Source organism: Ovis canadensis, chromosome 21, assembly GCF_042477335.2.
Source record: "Ovis canadensis isolate MfBH-ARS-UI-01 breed Bighorn chromosome 21, ARS-UI_OviCan_v2, whole genome shotgun sequence".
NCBI lineage: Eukaryota > Metazoa > Chordata > Mammalia > Artiodactyla > Bovidae > Ovis > Ovis canadensis.
In genome coordinates, this window is record NC_091265.1 from 57,269,736 (window position 1) to 57,285,444 (window position 15,709).

A 15,709-nucleotide genomic window follows, 5' to 3' on the forward strand; every position below is an offset into this window, starting at 1 on the left:
AGACAGCTGGGATACCGGAAACCCTCCCATTACACTCAGTCCTAATTGAGATCTTCAGACCCAAGCAGAGCCCAAGTTAAAGCTGATTAGAGAACAAGAGACAAGACCCAGGGCCCTGAGTAGAGAGACTGGGAGGTAAGAAGGCAAAGAAATGCTGTCTGGGCAAGTGAAGTGGGGGGAAAGGGAGCAGGGAGAGTGGGGCGGGAGGATGCACATGACAACTGGATTCCTAGATGGCCCTGCGCTGTTGGGGCTAGGATGCTGGGGGAGCAAAAAGGTAACAGGAAATGGGGACCCAGGATTAAGGGAAAGAAGTGGCAAAACAGGACTGAATGAGACTGTCAAGGGAGGGAGGGAGGGAGAGGAAAAAAAAGCCCAAAGCTGAGCTAGGGACTGGGCGGACGGACTTGTAAACAGGAGCCGAGGGAGGGAGCTGGAATGAACGAAGCAGCCAACGCCCCAGCCAGCTCCCCTCCCCAGCAGGGAGCGGGGAGCACGAGGGAGGCGCCGGGAGAGGGGAGCACTAGTCTCCTCTCCCCTTTTTTGGACTCTGTCTTTCTCCCACACTTTCCAGATTCCTCTGCTTTCCCCCCAGTTCCCCGGGGAAGGGGAGACCAGTCCGGGCTTCCCTCTCCGTCCTTTGCTCACACTTCCCCAGTCCAGTTTAAGGGGATCAGACTGAGCGGGGAAGGAAGGGCCTAGGCTGCCCAGAGCCTGAGTCACCACATAGTTGAGGTTCCTGTCACTCGAAGTCCCGCCTCTGCTACACCCTGTGCCCTCTGCCCGCTGCCCCAGGGACTTGGATCGCTGGGGCTGACCCTGCCCTAGGACCTGCTCAACTTCCACGAGCCTTACTCGGGTCGGGGCTGTCCTTCTCGGGCTGATACCACCCTCTTCCTGGCTTCCGAAACCTAGTGTGCTTTGTCCACCACTTTTGGGAGAAGCACCCTTCTGCTCTTTTTTTGGGAGCAAAAGTGACTCAGTTGAGCGCCTGCAAGAACTGTGGAAAGAGAAGCATGCACCCCTGATAAGTCACTTCCCCTCTCTGGACTCCAGTTTCCTCTTGGGTGAAAGAAAGGGACTACGTGCTGTGGTCTCCCGGAGGTACATTCTGTAAGACTGAGTCAAAGAGATGGAGAGTTGCTATTGAACACAGTGGGATAAAAGGGGTGTGTTTGCTAACCCCTATCCTAATAGTAGGAGTGGGTGGGGCACGGGCACAGGCAAGGCCACCGTAGGGCAGCCAACACCCCAGGCAACTCGGTGACTCAGGTCCCCGCACAGAGGCTGACAGGCAGGAAGGCACCCCGCGGCTCCCTTGTGAGTCAGGGAAACGCAGATCTCCGTGGAGAATGACCAGCCAAGGTCCCGCTATAACCAACTCTCCCTTACAACTTAGAAAGCTTCCATTTCCAGTGTGGGCCCCCGCGTCCCTTTGATGAGTGTCCTAACCTCCCCGACCCGGCTCCCACTCCTCCTGCCTGGCCTTGGCAACCCTTCTGCCTTCCACTCCATAGCCCTCCCTACCCTCCAATGGCTCCCCTGACCTGCCATGTCCCCTCGCTTACCCCTTGGCTCTGCCCATCCTCACTATCCACCCCCATCCTGGCAGAGCCAGCCAGATGATTGCAAAAGGGCTGAGCCAGCGGGAGAGGCCCTCACATGACAGCTGTTCCTGCTGCGGAGGGGAGGGGGCAGCTGGAAGTAGAGGGAGGCACATTCCACGGGAGATCTGATCAGAAATAGCCCCAAACACAGAATGACCATCCAGCTCTGGCTCAGCGCAAAGCCTGCCCATTGTATAAAACAAAGTAAGGTCAACAGGCTGTCTTTGGAATCCCGAGGAAATTAGGAAAACAAAAGGGGGTGGTTACAGCAGGGGAGGGGGCTACAAGAATGAAAAAAATCCGGGAACGTCTAGAGATCCAGGGTCACGAAGGATACCTTTGCCATTGACCCAGCCCTAACTGCCCAAGACATTCTCCCTCTTACAAGAGATTCAAGTGAATATAGGGTTACTCTCCAGCAACCGCCATCACCTGCCACTCCACCCATCCCTCGGGTGCTGAGGTACTGGGACACCCCAGTCAGTCCACTGGAGTAAAACACAGCCTCCTCTGGGAGCCATGCCAGCCTGATTAGAGCAAACAGACAAGAGCAGGTGGCATAGTTTCTCTAACCTTTCTGGAGCGCCAATATTTTAGCTCCATAGAGTTAGGCAAAGAATAAAGACAGTGGATACCCCAGAATGACATTCTAACATACACAGAACTGATCAAATCACGTGGGGGAAGTTGCAGTGTCCTGGAGGTACCGCTGATGGGGTGAACCAGGGAAGCCACACTCACCCAGGAAAATCCATTTGATGTTTGGAGGGAGAGTTTGCATTCTGAGGACACGCCATGAAAGGTTGCCATGAAAACCACAGTATCAGTTTCAGAAATGACTGGGTGGAGTCTTCAAAGCACTTCAGGCCTCTCCCTTCAACATTCTAGACCCTTCCCCCACCCTTCAAAAGGAGAACTGGCACACTTGGGGCATGTGGGCAGCTGGTGGGATGGGTCTGACCCAGTGCGAGCAGCAGCTGTCCAGCTCTGGCTCCAACCAGGACATGAGGAAAAGATAATCTAGGTCTTTCTTGGAAGAACTTTAAAGGCTTTTGACTTTTTAATAAGTGACTTAAGCAGAAGCACCAACAAAGCTAAAATAAATAGCTGCTTTGACCAGTATCTACTGGTTTATCTACAAGCTAAACCAAGACTCGGCCTCCCATTGACACTCTAGCCTCTGTAAAGATTTTATCTGCAGTCAAAGGCACCTCTTGAGCCCTGGCCCCCTCTCGTTTCTCACCCTCTCTTTCTGGAGGCGCTGAGAATCTGTCCAGTAAGCGGATGAAACAGTCTCCTCTTTCCCCCATCCTATCCCCTTTTCTCCAAGACCCTGCCCTGTCCTCAGCTCTCGACCCACTCGCAGCGCCCTCATCCCTTTCCACCCCGCGACCCCAGCGCCTGCCCTCCTGAGCCGCACCCTGGGCGCGGGGATGCCAGCTCCTGCGCGAGCCTCCCCGGCACGTCACGAAAGTGACTCTGCCACGGGAGACCTCCCCACCGCGCAAGCTCTCACTGGTTGCGGGTGGCGAGCTGGGCGGGGCTGGGAGCATCCACGCCCCGCACTGGGAGGGGCGGGGAAAGGGGCGGGGCCCCAGCCAGCGGCGCGTAGGGCGAGGGAGGGGGGCGCCCAGCTGGATCCTGTAGGGCGCGAGTCCCCCGCCTGCGGCGGTGCGGTGACTCAGGGCTCCCCGGGGCAGGGTGGGGACCGAACCAGCTGCAGATGTATTCCCCCTTAACCCGCCCCACATCTGCCGCTAGAAACTGCTGCAGTTCCTCTCTTTCGAGCCGACCCCTGCAGGGTAGAGGCCCTCCCATCTCACCCCGCCTCCCCCTCGGAGGCCAACAGCAAGCCTTCTAGAGGCCACAACACCCTCCCTTTGGGCCTCCCACCCCACCTCTGGCTTGCGGGTCCTGGCCCTCCCCCAAGCGCAGGCCTGGCCTCCTCCTCCAACCTGGCTGTACTTCCCGGCACCAAACCGCCCGAGTTAGAGGCGCTGGAGGCAGGACGTGTGGATGAGTCACTCTTCCTGCAGTCTCCGAGGGAGGCTGGGAGGCGGTCCAGGCCCCCCACGCCAGAACCCCGCTGTCCACGTGGGCTGCCAGGCCCGCAGCAGCTCAAGCTGCGGCCCACCTCGCGGAACCGCCGCCGTTTTCCCCGGGCCTCTCAGGCTAACCCTTCAAACCTACCTGCCCGGCTCGACTTCTCCTGCCTCAGTCTCCAAGGTCCTGGGAAGATTAAGGGTACCAGAAAGGTCGGGAAGATCACACAAGAGAAGGAGCAGGGGGTGTGGAGGGAAATGGAATCCGGGAGGGGTCTGACAGGTTCTGTGAGGCCCCAGCAACCAGCCTAGGGCACACCCTGGCCAGCACCTAGCACCCTTAGGTCCTATCCTAGAGGAGCCCAGAATATTCAGAAGCAAGACAGGTTAGGTAGCAGGTTTGGATCCAATTCAAGACAGAGCCACCAGGGAGCGAAGTCTGAGCAAGAATCAACCCATCCTCACCCAGCTGGATTCCAATCACAACCTTCCCAATCATTTATTCACAGAACCCCAAGTGCAGTCAAGGTCCTAGTTCAATTAGTCCTACCCCCTTAAAAGCTACAGCCCATAGCCGCGTGTACCAGGAGAGATCACTGTGTTCCCCTCCCTAGCCAAGAATCCCCTTATTTGTGCCTGGACTAACAGGAACAGGAAAAAATAACCAGTTACCTATAACCTGGAGACCAGACTCAAGACTTTCCGCATATGCCTCAAAATGTGAACCAAACCAGGTTTCCAACTTCACCTGAGCTGTTACATTTACAGGGAGATCCATAATGCTTTTCACAAGACACAGAAAAGACCATCAGAGAAGGACAAGTTATTTCTGAAAAGAGTGTAATAAAAATTAAGCTCAAAGGAAGAAAAAAAAAAAAAGCAACCAGCACTGGTCTGAGCAGGGTTGTTAAATGACATTTATGACTGCTCTACATTTCAGGAAGCAGCAGGGTGTGTTTATGGTACAGGATCCAGGGACACCCACTGGGTTCAAAATTCTGCCTCCACCACCTAAGATGTGTGATCACAGGCAAGTTACTTAAATCTTGGAACCCCACTTCCTTGTGAGAAAGTAGGGATACCCCAGAGATGATCCGCTGCCAAGTTGGGCCCACAGGCCAGTTATCTGTTCCAAGCAGTCTGTGCCTTGTCTTGTTGGTCTGAAGTGTTAAAACTCTGATCCTTGGGAATGGCTGCTGCCCCACCGGGCAGGGGCGGGGAGTCGTGTTAAGTGGCTGTGCTCTCACCCCACCAGCAGGTACTCTCCCCCTTCACGGGGGAGGGTCTGGAATTAGGTAGTTACAAAGCCCCGTGTCACCACCTCCTAACTACATCCAATCTTTCCCAGCTAGGCTAGAAGATGGTCATCACGGAAGAAGCAATGCGGGAAAACAAAAACTGAGGAGTGGCCTCTCTGCTCTTCTGAAGACTTCTCTCCTGCGCAGGGAGGTCCCGCAGGCACGGACAGAACCCTGCTCCAACACATCTACTCCCCTCTGAAGAAGCCATCACCCACAAAGGAGGCAGCACAGGGAAGGGTTCAGTGTTCAGTTTCCTTTAATGAGCCCCATTCTCCCCGAAGGGCAGGTGCAGGCGGCTGGGCGATGGCAAGAGGTGTTCACTTGAAGATCTTGCCCTGATTGAAGGCTTTGCCCACATGCTGGAAGGCCCCTTCCCAGCAAAAGTATTCTCGAACCAGTGTCTGGGTCTCCTCGCTGCTGGGATCCAGTTTCCGCCATGTGTATGACTCATAGTCCACCTGCCAATCTGGACTCAGCTGGGGAGAAAAAGTCAGGGAAGAAGCATGTGGTCAGGTTATCGGACACTGTCCCATACCTGTTACTTCCAGCTCAGACACCCATCATCGGAGCCCAGGACGCCTGTGAACATGACTGCTCTTTCACGGGCACTTTCCTTGGACTCTCCAGGACGCCCTCTGACTCAGGAATATGAGTGCATTTCCCAAATCCTTGCCCCACCTTCCCTGCACCTTCCTCACCGGAAAAGCAAGCTCCTGGCCTCGAAAGACCCAGACCCCAGAAATAGAGCTGCTATTGTTGGTTCCAAAGAGAATGACGCTGGCAAAGGCATTCTTCCTCAGTTTGTCCAATCGCTGGAACATTCCTGAAGGGGAAGAAGAACATTCAGTCTTTGAAATCATATCACCCACTACCGTGGCCTCCCTTCCTCCCCCAGAGCCATCTTCTCACCAGTGATGAGGTTGCAACTCATGAAGGTCTGGGTGAGCTCTTCAGGGAAGCGATACTCAGAGTACCACAGGGACCAGCCATCCTTATCAAAGTGATCCCAAAAGTACGGCAGCGCCACGGAGAGTGTATCCTCGTTGGAGTACTTGCGCTTAAATTCATCCAACACAAAGGTACTGCACGGAGGGAATAAAGCAAGGAAGTCAAGGTGGGGAAGGTCCTACTGAGGCAACAGATGTCGCCAGGCTGAAAGAAGTTAAGGGCATTTTCATGCCGAAGTACTGCTTTACAGAAAGTCACTGGACTGGCAGATGGTTATCTCCTCAAGGGAGGAGAGCTGAGGGGTATGAGAGGGGGCCAGGGCAGCTAGGTACATGGTATGCAAGGCCTGGGGTCGGTGGGGCCCAGGAGGGCCCAGGCCATCTGCCCCAAGAAAGGTATGGCGAGCTGCTGCCCCCTGGTGGAGACTCCCAGTGAGAACTCTTCTTTCCTGTCTGGCCCCTCCCAGGGCTCCTCTCCATGAGTCACACTTGGTTCCTGACTCACCCAAGTCGCTGCCCACACCCCCACCCCCATCACACAGGCCTCTTCGGGTTACACACACTATAATATGACAGCAATGTTAAGAGATGAATGTTTTCAAAGGGCCTCCATGCCACATCCTACAACCGCGTCCTTCAGTTACTCTGCCCAGAAACAAGTTCAGGAGCTGAAAACCCCTCAGGTGGTCTCTGAAGCAATCTAGCACAGGGATAGACACCAGGATGCCAGCATCAGAATAGGAGAGGTGCTCCCACCATGGTAAGCAGGCTTCCGTTTTGTTTTTTCCAATTATAAACAGATGCTGCCTGAAGAAGGTCACTTGTGATGCCTTAGTATTTTACTGTCTTTCCCACCGGGGGTGTTCCGAAGATGCTGCATGTAGGCTGTGCCTTACACCATTTGTTTATCGCCTGGCTACTGAGAATGTTACGTGACATCAATCTCTTAAACGCCCTTATACTGAATGTTTAGCTTGTTCAATTATTAGTATAAGTAAGTCAACAAACTTGCAGAGTCAAACACTGTTACCGTTCCTCCTTTTATAAACAAATTTGGTTAAGTAGTGTGACTTGCTCACTGTTATAACGTAGCCAAGAACTGTCTTTTAACCAGAGGTCCTAGGGTCTTCCCAAATGCACATCAGAGACCTCATGTGAGGAGCTTTACTGCCTCAACCACCTCAGAAGTGGAGCTGGGGAGTTTTCTTTCACTTCCTCCCGAACTTTATTATTCATGATCACGTGTCCATTTCTCCCCTTAAACTGAACATAGGCTCTAAACAGCTCCTGAAACAAGTTAGCTCAAAGGCCTTAAAATAACTAAAGTTAACTCTGGACTCATTTGAGTCTTGTCTTTCTGTCTTTGAAGACAACACCTTTAAAAATCCTGGGGTAAAGCATTTGGGCAGCTCAGGAGAGCAGCTTGGTAATGCAACCAACAGGTATGAATAGATATGCCAAAACAATAACAAAGAAAGCACAGGTTACTAAAGATTTATTAATGTTTACTGCCTGATTTATTTTCTGCCCAGCGTACAGACCCGAAATATGGGAATGTCTCCAGCTATCTGTTACAATAGCATATACAGTTTGGGTTGTATACTGCACGTACCAAAAATGCTGCTCAGTCCTGACCTGATCTTGTGCTAAAAGGTTCAGAAACACATCTTTTAAAGAGCAGCTGTGTCAGGAGCCTCTTGTATGAAGTGCCCGGGAGGAAGATATCTCAGCTACAGCCCAAGTTGGTCCCCAAATTGGAAAGCAGCAGTTTCTTACAGCAACTCTCCAGTACCATGCTTTTTGCTTATCACCACACATACGTCTTATGCCCATCACCAGTGTGTGTTCCTTCATCCCATATACAAAGCACTACAAAATGCGGAGGTCAAACAATCCTGCATCCCAAAGGACCAACTAGTGACAAGACAGATGGCTTTGGGAAAGGCAGAGTGAGTGGGCAAGAAAAAGAGAAAAGAGAACTAAGTGATATGACCACAGAAGACATTTCTCATATTGCTTGAAACTCATTAATAAGGTGACACAGAGCAGCAGCTGAAAAAAGATATGATTCTAAAAATCTCCCCTCTACTGTACTCTTTCTTCCAAGAACCCTACACAGTCGCCCACCTCATCTGCCTCTTTCTCCTTGAGGGGTTTAACTCCCTTCGTCTGGGAAACAACCAGACAAGCACTATATAGCTATAGTCACCATTCTTTCTCTTAGTGAGCAATTCTGATACAGGCTGGTGCAGCAAAAAGACAATCAAAGGCTACTGATGCGGTGTCTGCTGCCTCAGCAAAGCCAGCCCAGCAGAACCGACGCCAGGCGCTCTCTGCATCTTCATCCTTCTTGCACCCCTCAATGTACTAGTTCCCAGCCATCTCAAATCTCGACAAGTGCACCCAAGACCAAACAAGTCACCAAAGCAAGTCACCTCCACACCGAACTCTGGGCCCGTCTGCTTTCTTTGCTAGAAAGAAGTTCTGATATTCTCAAATACCAGATGCACTAGAAACTTGCTTTCTTTTTTAAAATTCACCCATCTGTTGTTGATAAGCAACTCAATTTTGTATGGACAACCTAAAATCCCAAGCCCTCCAACATCCATACCTCTTGGGCAGATGGGCAAAAGGATCCTTGGCCTTCGGCTCGGCAGCCAGCGCCTGCTCACATTCATCCAGCTCCTCCTCAGGAGCAGGGGCAGCCGCCTTCTTCTCCTCTTTACCCTCCTTCCGCTCTGCCTGGGGCTTCGGCTTCTCTTCTCGAGAACCTTTCTCCTTCCGTGGGGTGTCCTTTTTAGGCTGGCTCTCTGCAAACTTTTTAGCTGGTGCAAAAGAGAGGAAGAAAAGTCAGTGTCTGACCTCTTTCCACATCCCTCCCAAACCAGGTACAAGCATAGTAACGGGAGGAAAACTACCAGGGGGCCAAGTAAGGGACCCAGATGCCACAGTGCCTGCCACCAGTTCACTGTGCGTCCCTGAGCAAGACTGCGACCCTCAGCAACTAATACATGCATACCAGAATTCTACGTGTTAACACAAAAGCGTGCCAGCACACGGGTGTGTAAGAATTAACAATGTGTAAGAGTGTCACACAAGATTAGCTACTACACACGATGCCCTATGTTCTGTGTGTCCACAGAGCCCAAAACCCAGACAGGAAATCTAGGGGTTAAGACTGAGCAAACCAGTCCCCTGATCCTGCCTGCATGTCCCCGGACCTCAGACTTACCATCAAACTGGGCCATTTTCTCACAGAGTTTCACCTCTCCCAAGACAGCCCGGAACTGGGGCTGGTTAATGCAGGTGAGGAACCAGCGGTTGGTATTAGGGAAGGCCTGGCGGAAAGAAGGCTCCAGAACCTGCCAGGATGCGAGAATGGACATGAAGTCAGTGGAGGGAAACATCCTGATGTGTCTGAGCCAGAGCCAGAGACCCATGCTTCTGTCTACACTGAAGCTCCACTCCTTTTCAGCCCCTAGACACCAGCTTTCCCAGGAGGGCTATGCCCACCTACCTTACTAGTCTCTCTCTAGCACCCCTATCCAGTTTAATGGATGCTGGTCCCACCGTCCATTCACTATGCATGGACTTGGCAGGAATACTTACATCATCCCTTACTCCTTTTACAAAGCCATTTCATACCTACAATTTCATGCATCAATAAAATTGAAAAGGCTGGGACCAACAGAGGGCTACCAACTCCCTCCGCCAAATAACTAACAAAAACTACCTACATGAACTGCGTGATATGTGAGAAATACACGTATCATCAAAGTTCAGAAAGTAAATATTTGACAGCAGAAGAAATGTTTTATTTCAGAATGACAGTCCTTAAACTCAGCTTCATGAAAAATTAATTTACCGTTGTTTCCATTTACCAAGACCAGAGGGAAAACAATGCTATCAGGGTCACGCCACCATCACCTCTGTACGGCTGGTTCTCAAATCCTGCCCCACAACTCTCAAGCTACATGCCTTTGGCGGGCTACATTTCTCTCGCCCACACAACATGCAAAGACTCACTAAGATGGTCCCCGTTAGGCCTTGGCACAGGCTCTGACAAGAGTAGGTGCTTGTTTCTTTGTGGTTATCACATTACTATTCTGGACCAGCATCGGTTCAAGGACTACTGTTTAGAACCAGCAATGTGCCATCTTTAACCCAGTAACCTCAATGGTGATTATTTCTACCTTAGTTTTACAGATTCCATGCAGAGAAGACTAATGGAATTCACACACACAGCCCCCTCCCACACCCGCCCTCCTCAACAACCAATGAACTATTCCAAGTTCTGCCTCCAAAGATCCTAATGCTGAAGCAGCCACCCCTATCTGTCTTCACAACTAAACACAAACAGGCTGCCCTAGGAACATGGGAACAAACTACACATAACAGCTGCCAAACAGAAATTACGGGTGGCAAAATAATACCGAACTTCTCAGGAGGGGAAGCAGTTGCGATGTAAGAAGATAAGGTTAGGGGGTCCACGTTGAAAGAGAACCAGGCATGACTTTCTTGACATAAGAGAAGTCATTTTTGGCCTAAGCCAGTCTGTGATCTGAACCTGGCTCTAATACTTGTCTTTGAACAGGTCTTGGTAACAAATGATCTTAAGGGCTTCCCTGGTGGCTTAGTGGTAAAGAATTCACCTGTAATGCAGGAGCCACAGGAGACGAAGATTCAACCCCTGGGTCGGGAAGACATCCTGGAGAAGGGAATGGCAACCCTCTCCAGCATTCTTGCCTAGAGAATCCCATGGACAAAGGAGCCTGGTGGGCTACTGTCCGTGGGGTCGCAAAAGTCAGATACAACTTAGCGATTAAACCATCAACCATCAAAGGAATAAAAGACCACAGGAACAAAAGACTACAGAAAGAAAAGTAACAACAGCAAAGATACTATATCAGTAGTAAAGACTCCCAGTCTTGTTTCAGTGATAAAGATTAGCCTAAAGCCCTCAACTACCGGATCAACTGGAACCGAAGAGGCGATGATGATGATGGCACTTTCTGACCCTCGTGACTTCAATTAAGGTTCAAACCATTAGCCACCCAAGCCCCTTCATGAGTATGCGTGTGTGTGCATGCTCAGTCACGTTTGAGTCTTATGACCCTATGGACTATAGCCCACCAGGCTCCTCTGTCCATGGGATTTCCCAGGCAAGAATATTGGGGGTTGCCATTTCCTTCACCTTAGCTTGAAACTTCCAATTCTGCTGTTAGGATAGACGCTTGGTGTTTTCCTTACCTGCTACAAGCAATAATAATAAATCCTTCTTTATCCTGCTCTCTGGCCTGGTAGTCTTTTGGCTCAACGCCCCTCAAGAGGCAAGCCCAGTTTTCCAGTAACAGTGGTTCTCAAGTAAGACTAGCTGTTGGGGCTTCCCTGGTGGCTCAGTGGGAAAGAATCCACCTGCCAATGCAGGACACAAGAGCTCAAGCCCTGATCCAGGAAGATCCCACCTGCCATGGAACAACTATACCCTTGTGCTACAACTATTCTAGAGCCTGGGAGCTACAACCACTGAAGCCCACAGCCTAGAGCCTGTGCGCTGCTACAAGAGAAGTCACTGCTATGACAGGCTTGCACACCATGAGGCAGAGGAGTCCCCACTCATCCCAACTAGAGAAAAGCCCAGGAGGCAATGAAGACCCAGCACAGCTATTAAAAAAAAGACCCTGCAGGCCCAGCTAACACGTAGCACAATTAGATAAATAAACAAATAAATACTTAAACAAAAAGGCCTAGCTGTTACCTCAGACCCTCTCACATGAGCAAAATACAGGCAACCTGGCAGACGTGTCACTTTGTTTCTAACCCTCATCTACCCCCTGCCGACCCAGATTCTTTATAAATTTCACCTGTTTATAAAGCCACAACAGGGTGCAGACAACTGTGATGTCAGCCAGCGTCACACGTTCGCCCACCAGAAAAGTTCTCGTCTTCAAGTGAGCATCCAGCAGCCCCAGAATTCGCCTCACCTCCTCCTTTGCATTCTCTGTGGCCTATTGATTTAAAATGATCAGGCTCAGCAGTGGGTAGCAAGCCCTGTCCCTGCCCTTCTCCCCCAATAACAGAACCAAAATAGCTATTCCACTGAGTCCTGGCTCGCTGCAAATGTATCACAAATGAAGCTCTCAATGTTAAATTTCTTCAGGGTGCAGTCTGGCTTCATTTCAAACTGTACTAATCATAGCCATACATCTTTGAATTTTAGAAGTCACCTTAGAGGTCATCTGATCTAACTATATTCCCTTACCATCTGATACAATCTTTTTACAGCAGAAATCTCTGGTCTGTCCACTCAGACCTCCCACCTCCGCGGGGTCTGCCCAGCGCTCCCCAGCACTCCCAGCTTACATCCCAAAGATTTAACTATTTAGGTGTTCTTGGCATCGCCCTTCCTATTCCTTCGTCCCGGATGCTCAGGAAGCGGATGCCACCCCGGCCCGTGGTCTCCCCCAAGCTCCAAGGCTTACCTGCTTGTTGTGGTGCATGATGCCCAAGGTCGGGAACACCCAGGTGCTGGCTGGTGGCACTATGTCGCTATCAGCAAAGCTCACCCACTGCACCACCTGCGCCGCTGCCTCGGGAGTACTTCCCCGCAGCTCCTCGTTGCTCACTGCAGAGGCGGAACATGAAGGTCAGAACTCTGGGGTTATGCCAAGACCAGTCCAGGTGCCTGGAAATTCTTCTTTCTGTCCACTCCAGCTCCCCCACCCTCCCCTACGCCTCACCATCTCCAGACCCTCCCACTCCCACAGCCACTGCAGATTACCATAGTAGGCAATGGCATTGCTCTCGAACACACAGAATCCATCGTCACCCTCAAAGGCTGGAACCTGGTGACAGAATAGTCAAAAGTAAAATACACAGCAGTTTCTCACTAGTCAAGTCCAGGAGGCTCAACTGTTTTGAATAGAAGTTTTTATATAAGGCTGATATCCCTTGCTAACCGAACTCAACGCTATCTGAAACTCAAGAACCAAAACTACATGACTAACTTGCTACCCCCTACAATGTGAACTCACATAAGAAACCCCCCAAATTTAGATATTATTAGATATTTGTACATAATTCCTCAATCAAATAAGCAAAAGCCAAGAAACCAAGTCATCTGCTGCTGTCTATATTATCCAGAGCATTACCACGTACTACTCCACTGGACTTGACTTAGCATGGTTATTTATCTATCTCCCTAAGCCTCTTGGGGCAAGAATTTCACTCACAGCAGGTATCTGACCTATTGACATTTGCACTGAAATCAGTCAAAATCCATTCAGTCTGCCTCAAAGCTTGTGTTTTACAGGAAATCACTGAAGAATTCTATACTATTTTTAACTACAAATAAATCACCATCATCTCAAAATAAAAGTTTTAAGTCTCTGAAGTGTAGGGGAAAAAAATAACATGAAAAGATCCCCTTTAAAGATGGAAGCCATTTTCAGAGTGATGGCTTCTCAGTTCTCCTTGGATTCTCAGGACCAAAGGCCCCTCTTCCACTTCCCTACTCACCTTGCCAGCAGGAAATTTACGGAGAAATTCGGGGGTGCGGTTGGTTTGGCCAAAATGGAAGTGGGGTGGTGCGGAGAGCACGCGGACCTGAGCCCCGCTGTACTGAGCGGCAATGAGGGCCTTGAAGGCCCTCCAGTTTTCAGGATATGTGTACAGGGTCTGTGGGGAAAAGATGGGGAATGAAACATTAATGACTAGAAGGGTCCCAGTCCTAAGTGTTTCCAGGCAATGACTTCCCTGAGTAATCCCAATCCATTTCACCTCACTCCCTCTGGTGAACCAAGTTAGTTCTTCCGTGTCTGCCGTCAAGTGTAACCAGAGTCCCCTGAAATACCGAGGACAGAACTACACACCGACTGCTAAATAAAGCTTGTTGACAGATTTGACCTTCTCTAAGGACGTCTCTAGAAGCATTCTCTTCCCCTCAAATATATTTCCAAGAAATACAGAACTTCTAGGTCCCTCAGACTCCATCTGCCGACAAACACACAGCCCTCCCTTCCCAGAGCCCTTGTTCATTCATTCATGGTTGCCGAGTGCCTGACTACTCTACTGCTGAGCCGCTCACCCATCAGAAGTATCACGCTTGTTTCCAAGACACACACATCGACCAAGACATTTCCGAGCCCACTCCAAATAGCCACGGGAACCGAATGGCATCTTAAATCAACTCGGTCTCCCTAAAAACCCTTTCATTTCTTGTCACGCATTCCATCTCTTCGGTCCTGTCCCGCAGTGAGTTCTCCGGGTTGCCTTCTCCCCTTCTATTAACCTGGCCAGGGAGGTCCAACTGGCCTGACTTCCCTGTCCAGAGACTCTTCTCGCTCCCCAACCTCCCCACCGGACCACCCTTAACCGTGGCCAGCCGTACCTGCCCATAAAGACCTTCCTCTTCGCCCTGTCCCTCCTGTTGCCCCACAAAACGGTCGCAAAAGTTTTGCCAACCTGCCCGGATCCCACGTCTCGAGGCGGCAATGAACCCGAACTGCTTTATCAAGCTCCAGATTGCCAGAATCCGGCATCCGTTTTCTCCTCTACCCCAGACCCTTCCACCTCTTCGGCCTCCCAGAGCCCTAGCCTCAGTTCCCCTCTGGGGCCTGGAGGCCCTACGCTCGAAGAGTACGATCTCCAAACCCCGGATCAGTTCCCGACTCAGCTGCAGAACCCCTCTGACGCCGGCTGAGCCTGCTCGGGCAGAGGATGGCGTCGGATAGGATGACCTGGATCGCCGGAGCCGGCAAACTTACCCCAGCCGCCATGGTGATTCCGCAGAGAAAGGGGGTGGGGCTCTCCGCGCTGCCGCAAAGTAAGCCGTCAGGGAGAGAAGGGAGGGGGGAAGGGGAGAGCCGTGGAGAAACAGCAGCCGGAAAGCGAGGACGGCATAGAAGGCTTACGCACGACAGTTCGGTATCCCGCAGCAGCTGAATGGAAAAAGAAGTGGGTGGGGCCTACTGGCCAGCGCGGAAAAAACTCGCGCCGGCGCAGTGGAGGATGGCCAATCCGAGTCCGGACGTGGAGGTAGACCGCGCGGAGACGCTGAGTCTTGCCTGGAAAGCCGCCCCTCTGCAGCTACGTGGCAGAGCTGCCAGCTCGGCATCTTGCGGGGCACCAGAGGCGTTTCCCTCCGGGTCGCCTGGCCCATGGTGATTTGGTGAAGGTCGTGCCAGACCCACAACATCGTGGTCGCGTGACTCATTGGGGTGGCAACTGCGTGGAGATGACGGGGTCCCACGCTCCTTTTGTTACAGCTCTCTAGAGGAGAGATTGTACATCTAACCCAAGCCCAGGTCTGAAACCCTCCGTAAAAGTGAGGCTTTTTCCATTAAACCACCTTGCAGCTCACCGGTGCTGTTACTAAGAGGCACTCTTCCGGGACCCGCAACAGGGGAGGGACTGAGGGAGAACACAGCCAAGTTCTGTCACCTTGGAGGGGCTGACAGTTCAAATGAGGGGTTGCCCTTTACCCATACTCAGATCTGAACATTTTTTACCCAATATGAAGAGAATGGATTTATAACCCTGGACCCAAATTTCAAGCCCGTCACCATTCATAATCTGGGCAGTAATGTAAATGAGGAAGGAAACTTGGTTCTTTCCAGGTGCAGCTCAAGCCACCCACCCAGCACTCCATCTTTCCAAAACTCAGTACTGAGAGTGTCCAGGTGCCAATCACTTGCCCTGGGCATGAAAGGAAATAGCCTGGGAGACAGACTTATTTTAGGGTGACAAGACAAGGTACCCCTGAGGGTGCACTAAGCACTTAGTCGGGGAAGGAGTATTATCACCAGGTGGAA

At 51.3% G+C, this 15,709-nt stretch overlaps 1 protein-coding gene and 1 long non-coding RNA gene across 2 annotated transcripts; one reads left to right on the forward strand and one right to left on the reverse strand.

The window, feature by feature from the left end:
* On the forward strand, positions 1-6,961 carry LOC138426944 (uncharacterized). The gene is made up of 2 exons (XR_011251840.1): positions 1-135; positions 4,998-6,961. It is a non-coding gene; the product is annotated as an uncharacterized lncRNA (long non-coding RNA).
* EEF1G (eukaryotic translation elongation factor 1 gamma) lies at positions 5,189-15,298 on the reverse strand. The gene is made up of 10 exons (XM_069565971.1): positions 14,663-15,298; positions 13,416-13,574; positions 12,679-12,742; positions 12,380-12,522; positions 11,762-11,905; positions 9,130-9,259; positions 8,509-8,722; positions 5,860-6,032; positions 5,649-5,773; positions 5,189-5,426 (listed from the first exon to the last, which is right to left on the reverse strand). The coding sequence occupies exons 1-10, from the start codon at positions 14,672-14,674 to the stop codon at positions 5,268-5,270; spliced, it is 1,323 nt and encodes a 440-aa protein (XP_069422072.1). The 5' UTR covers positions 14,675-15,298; the 3' UTR covers positions 5,189-5,267.
* Between the last annotated feature and the right edge of the window lie 411 nt (positions 15,299-15,709).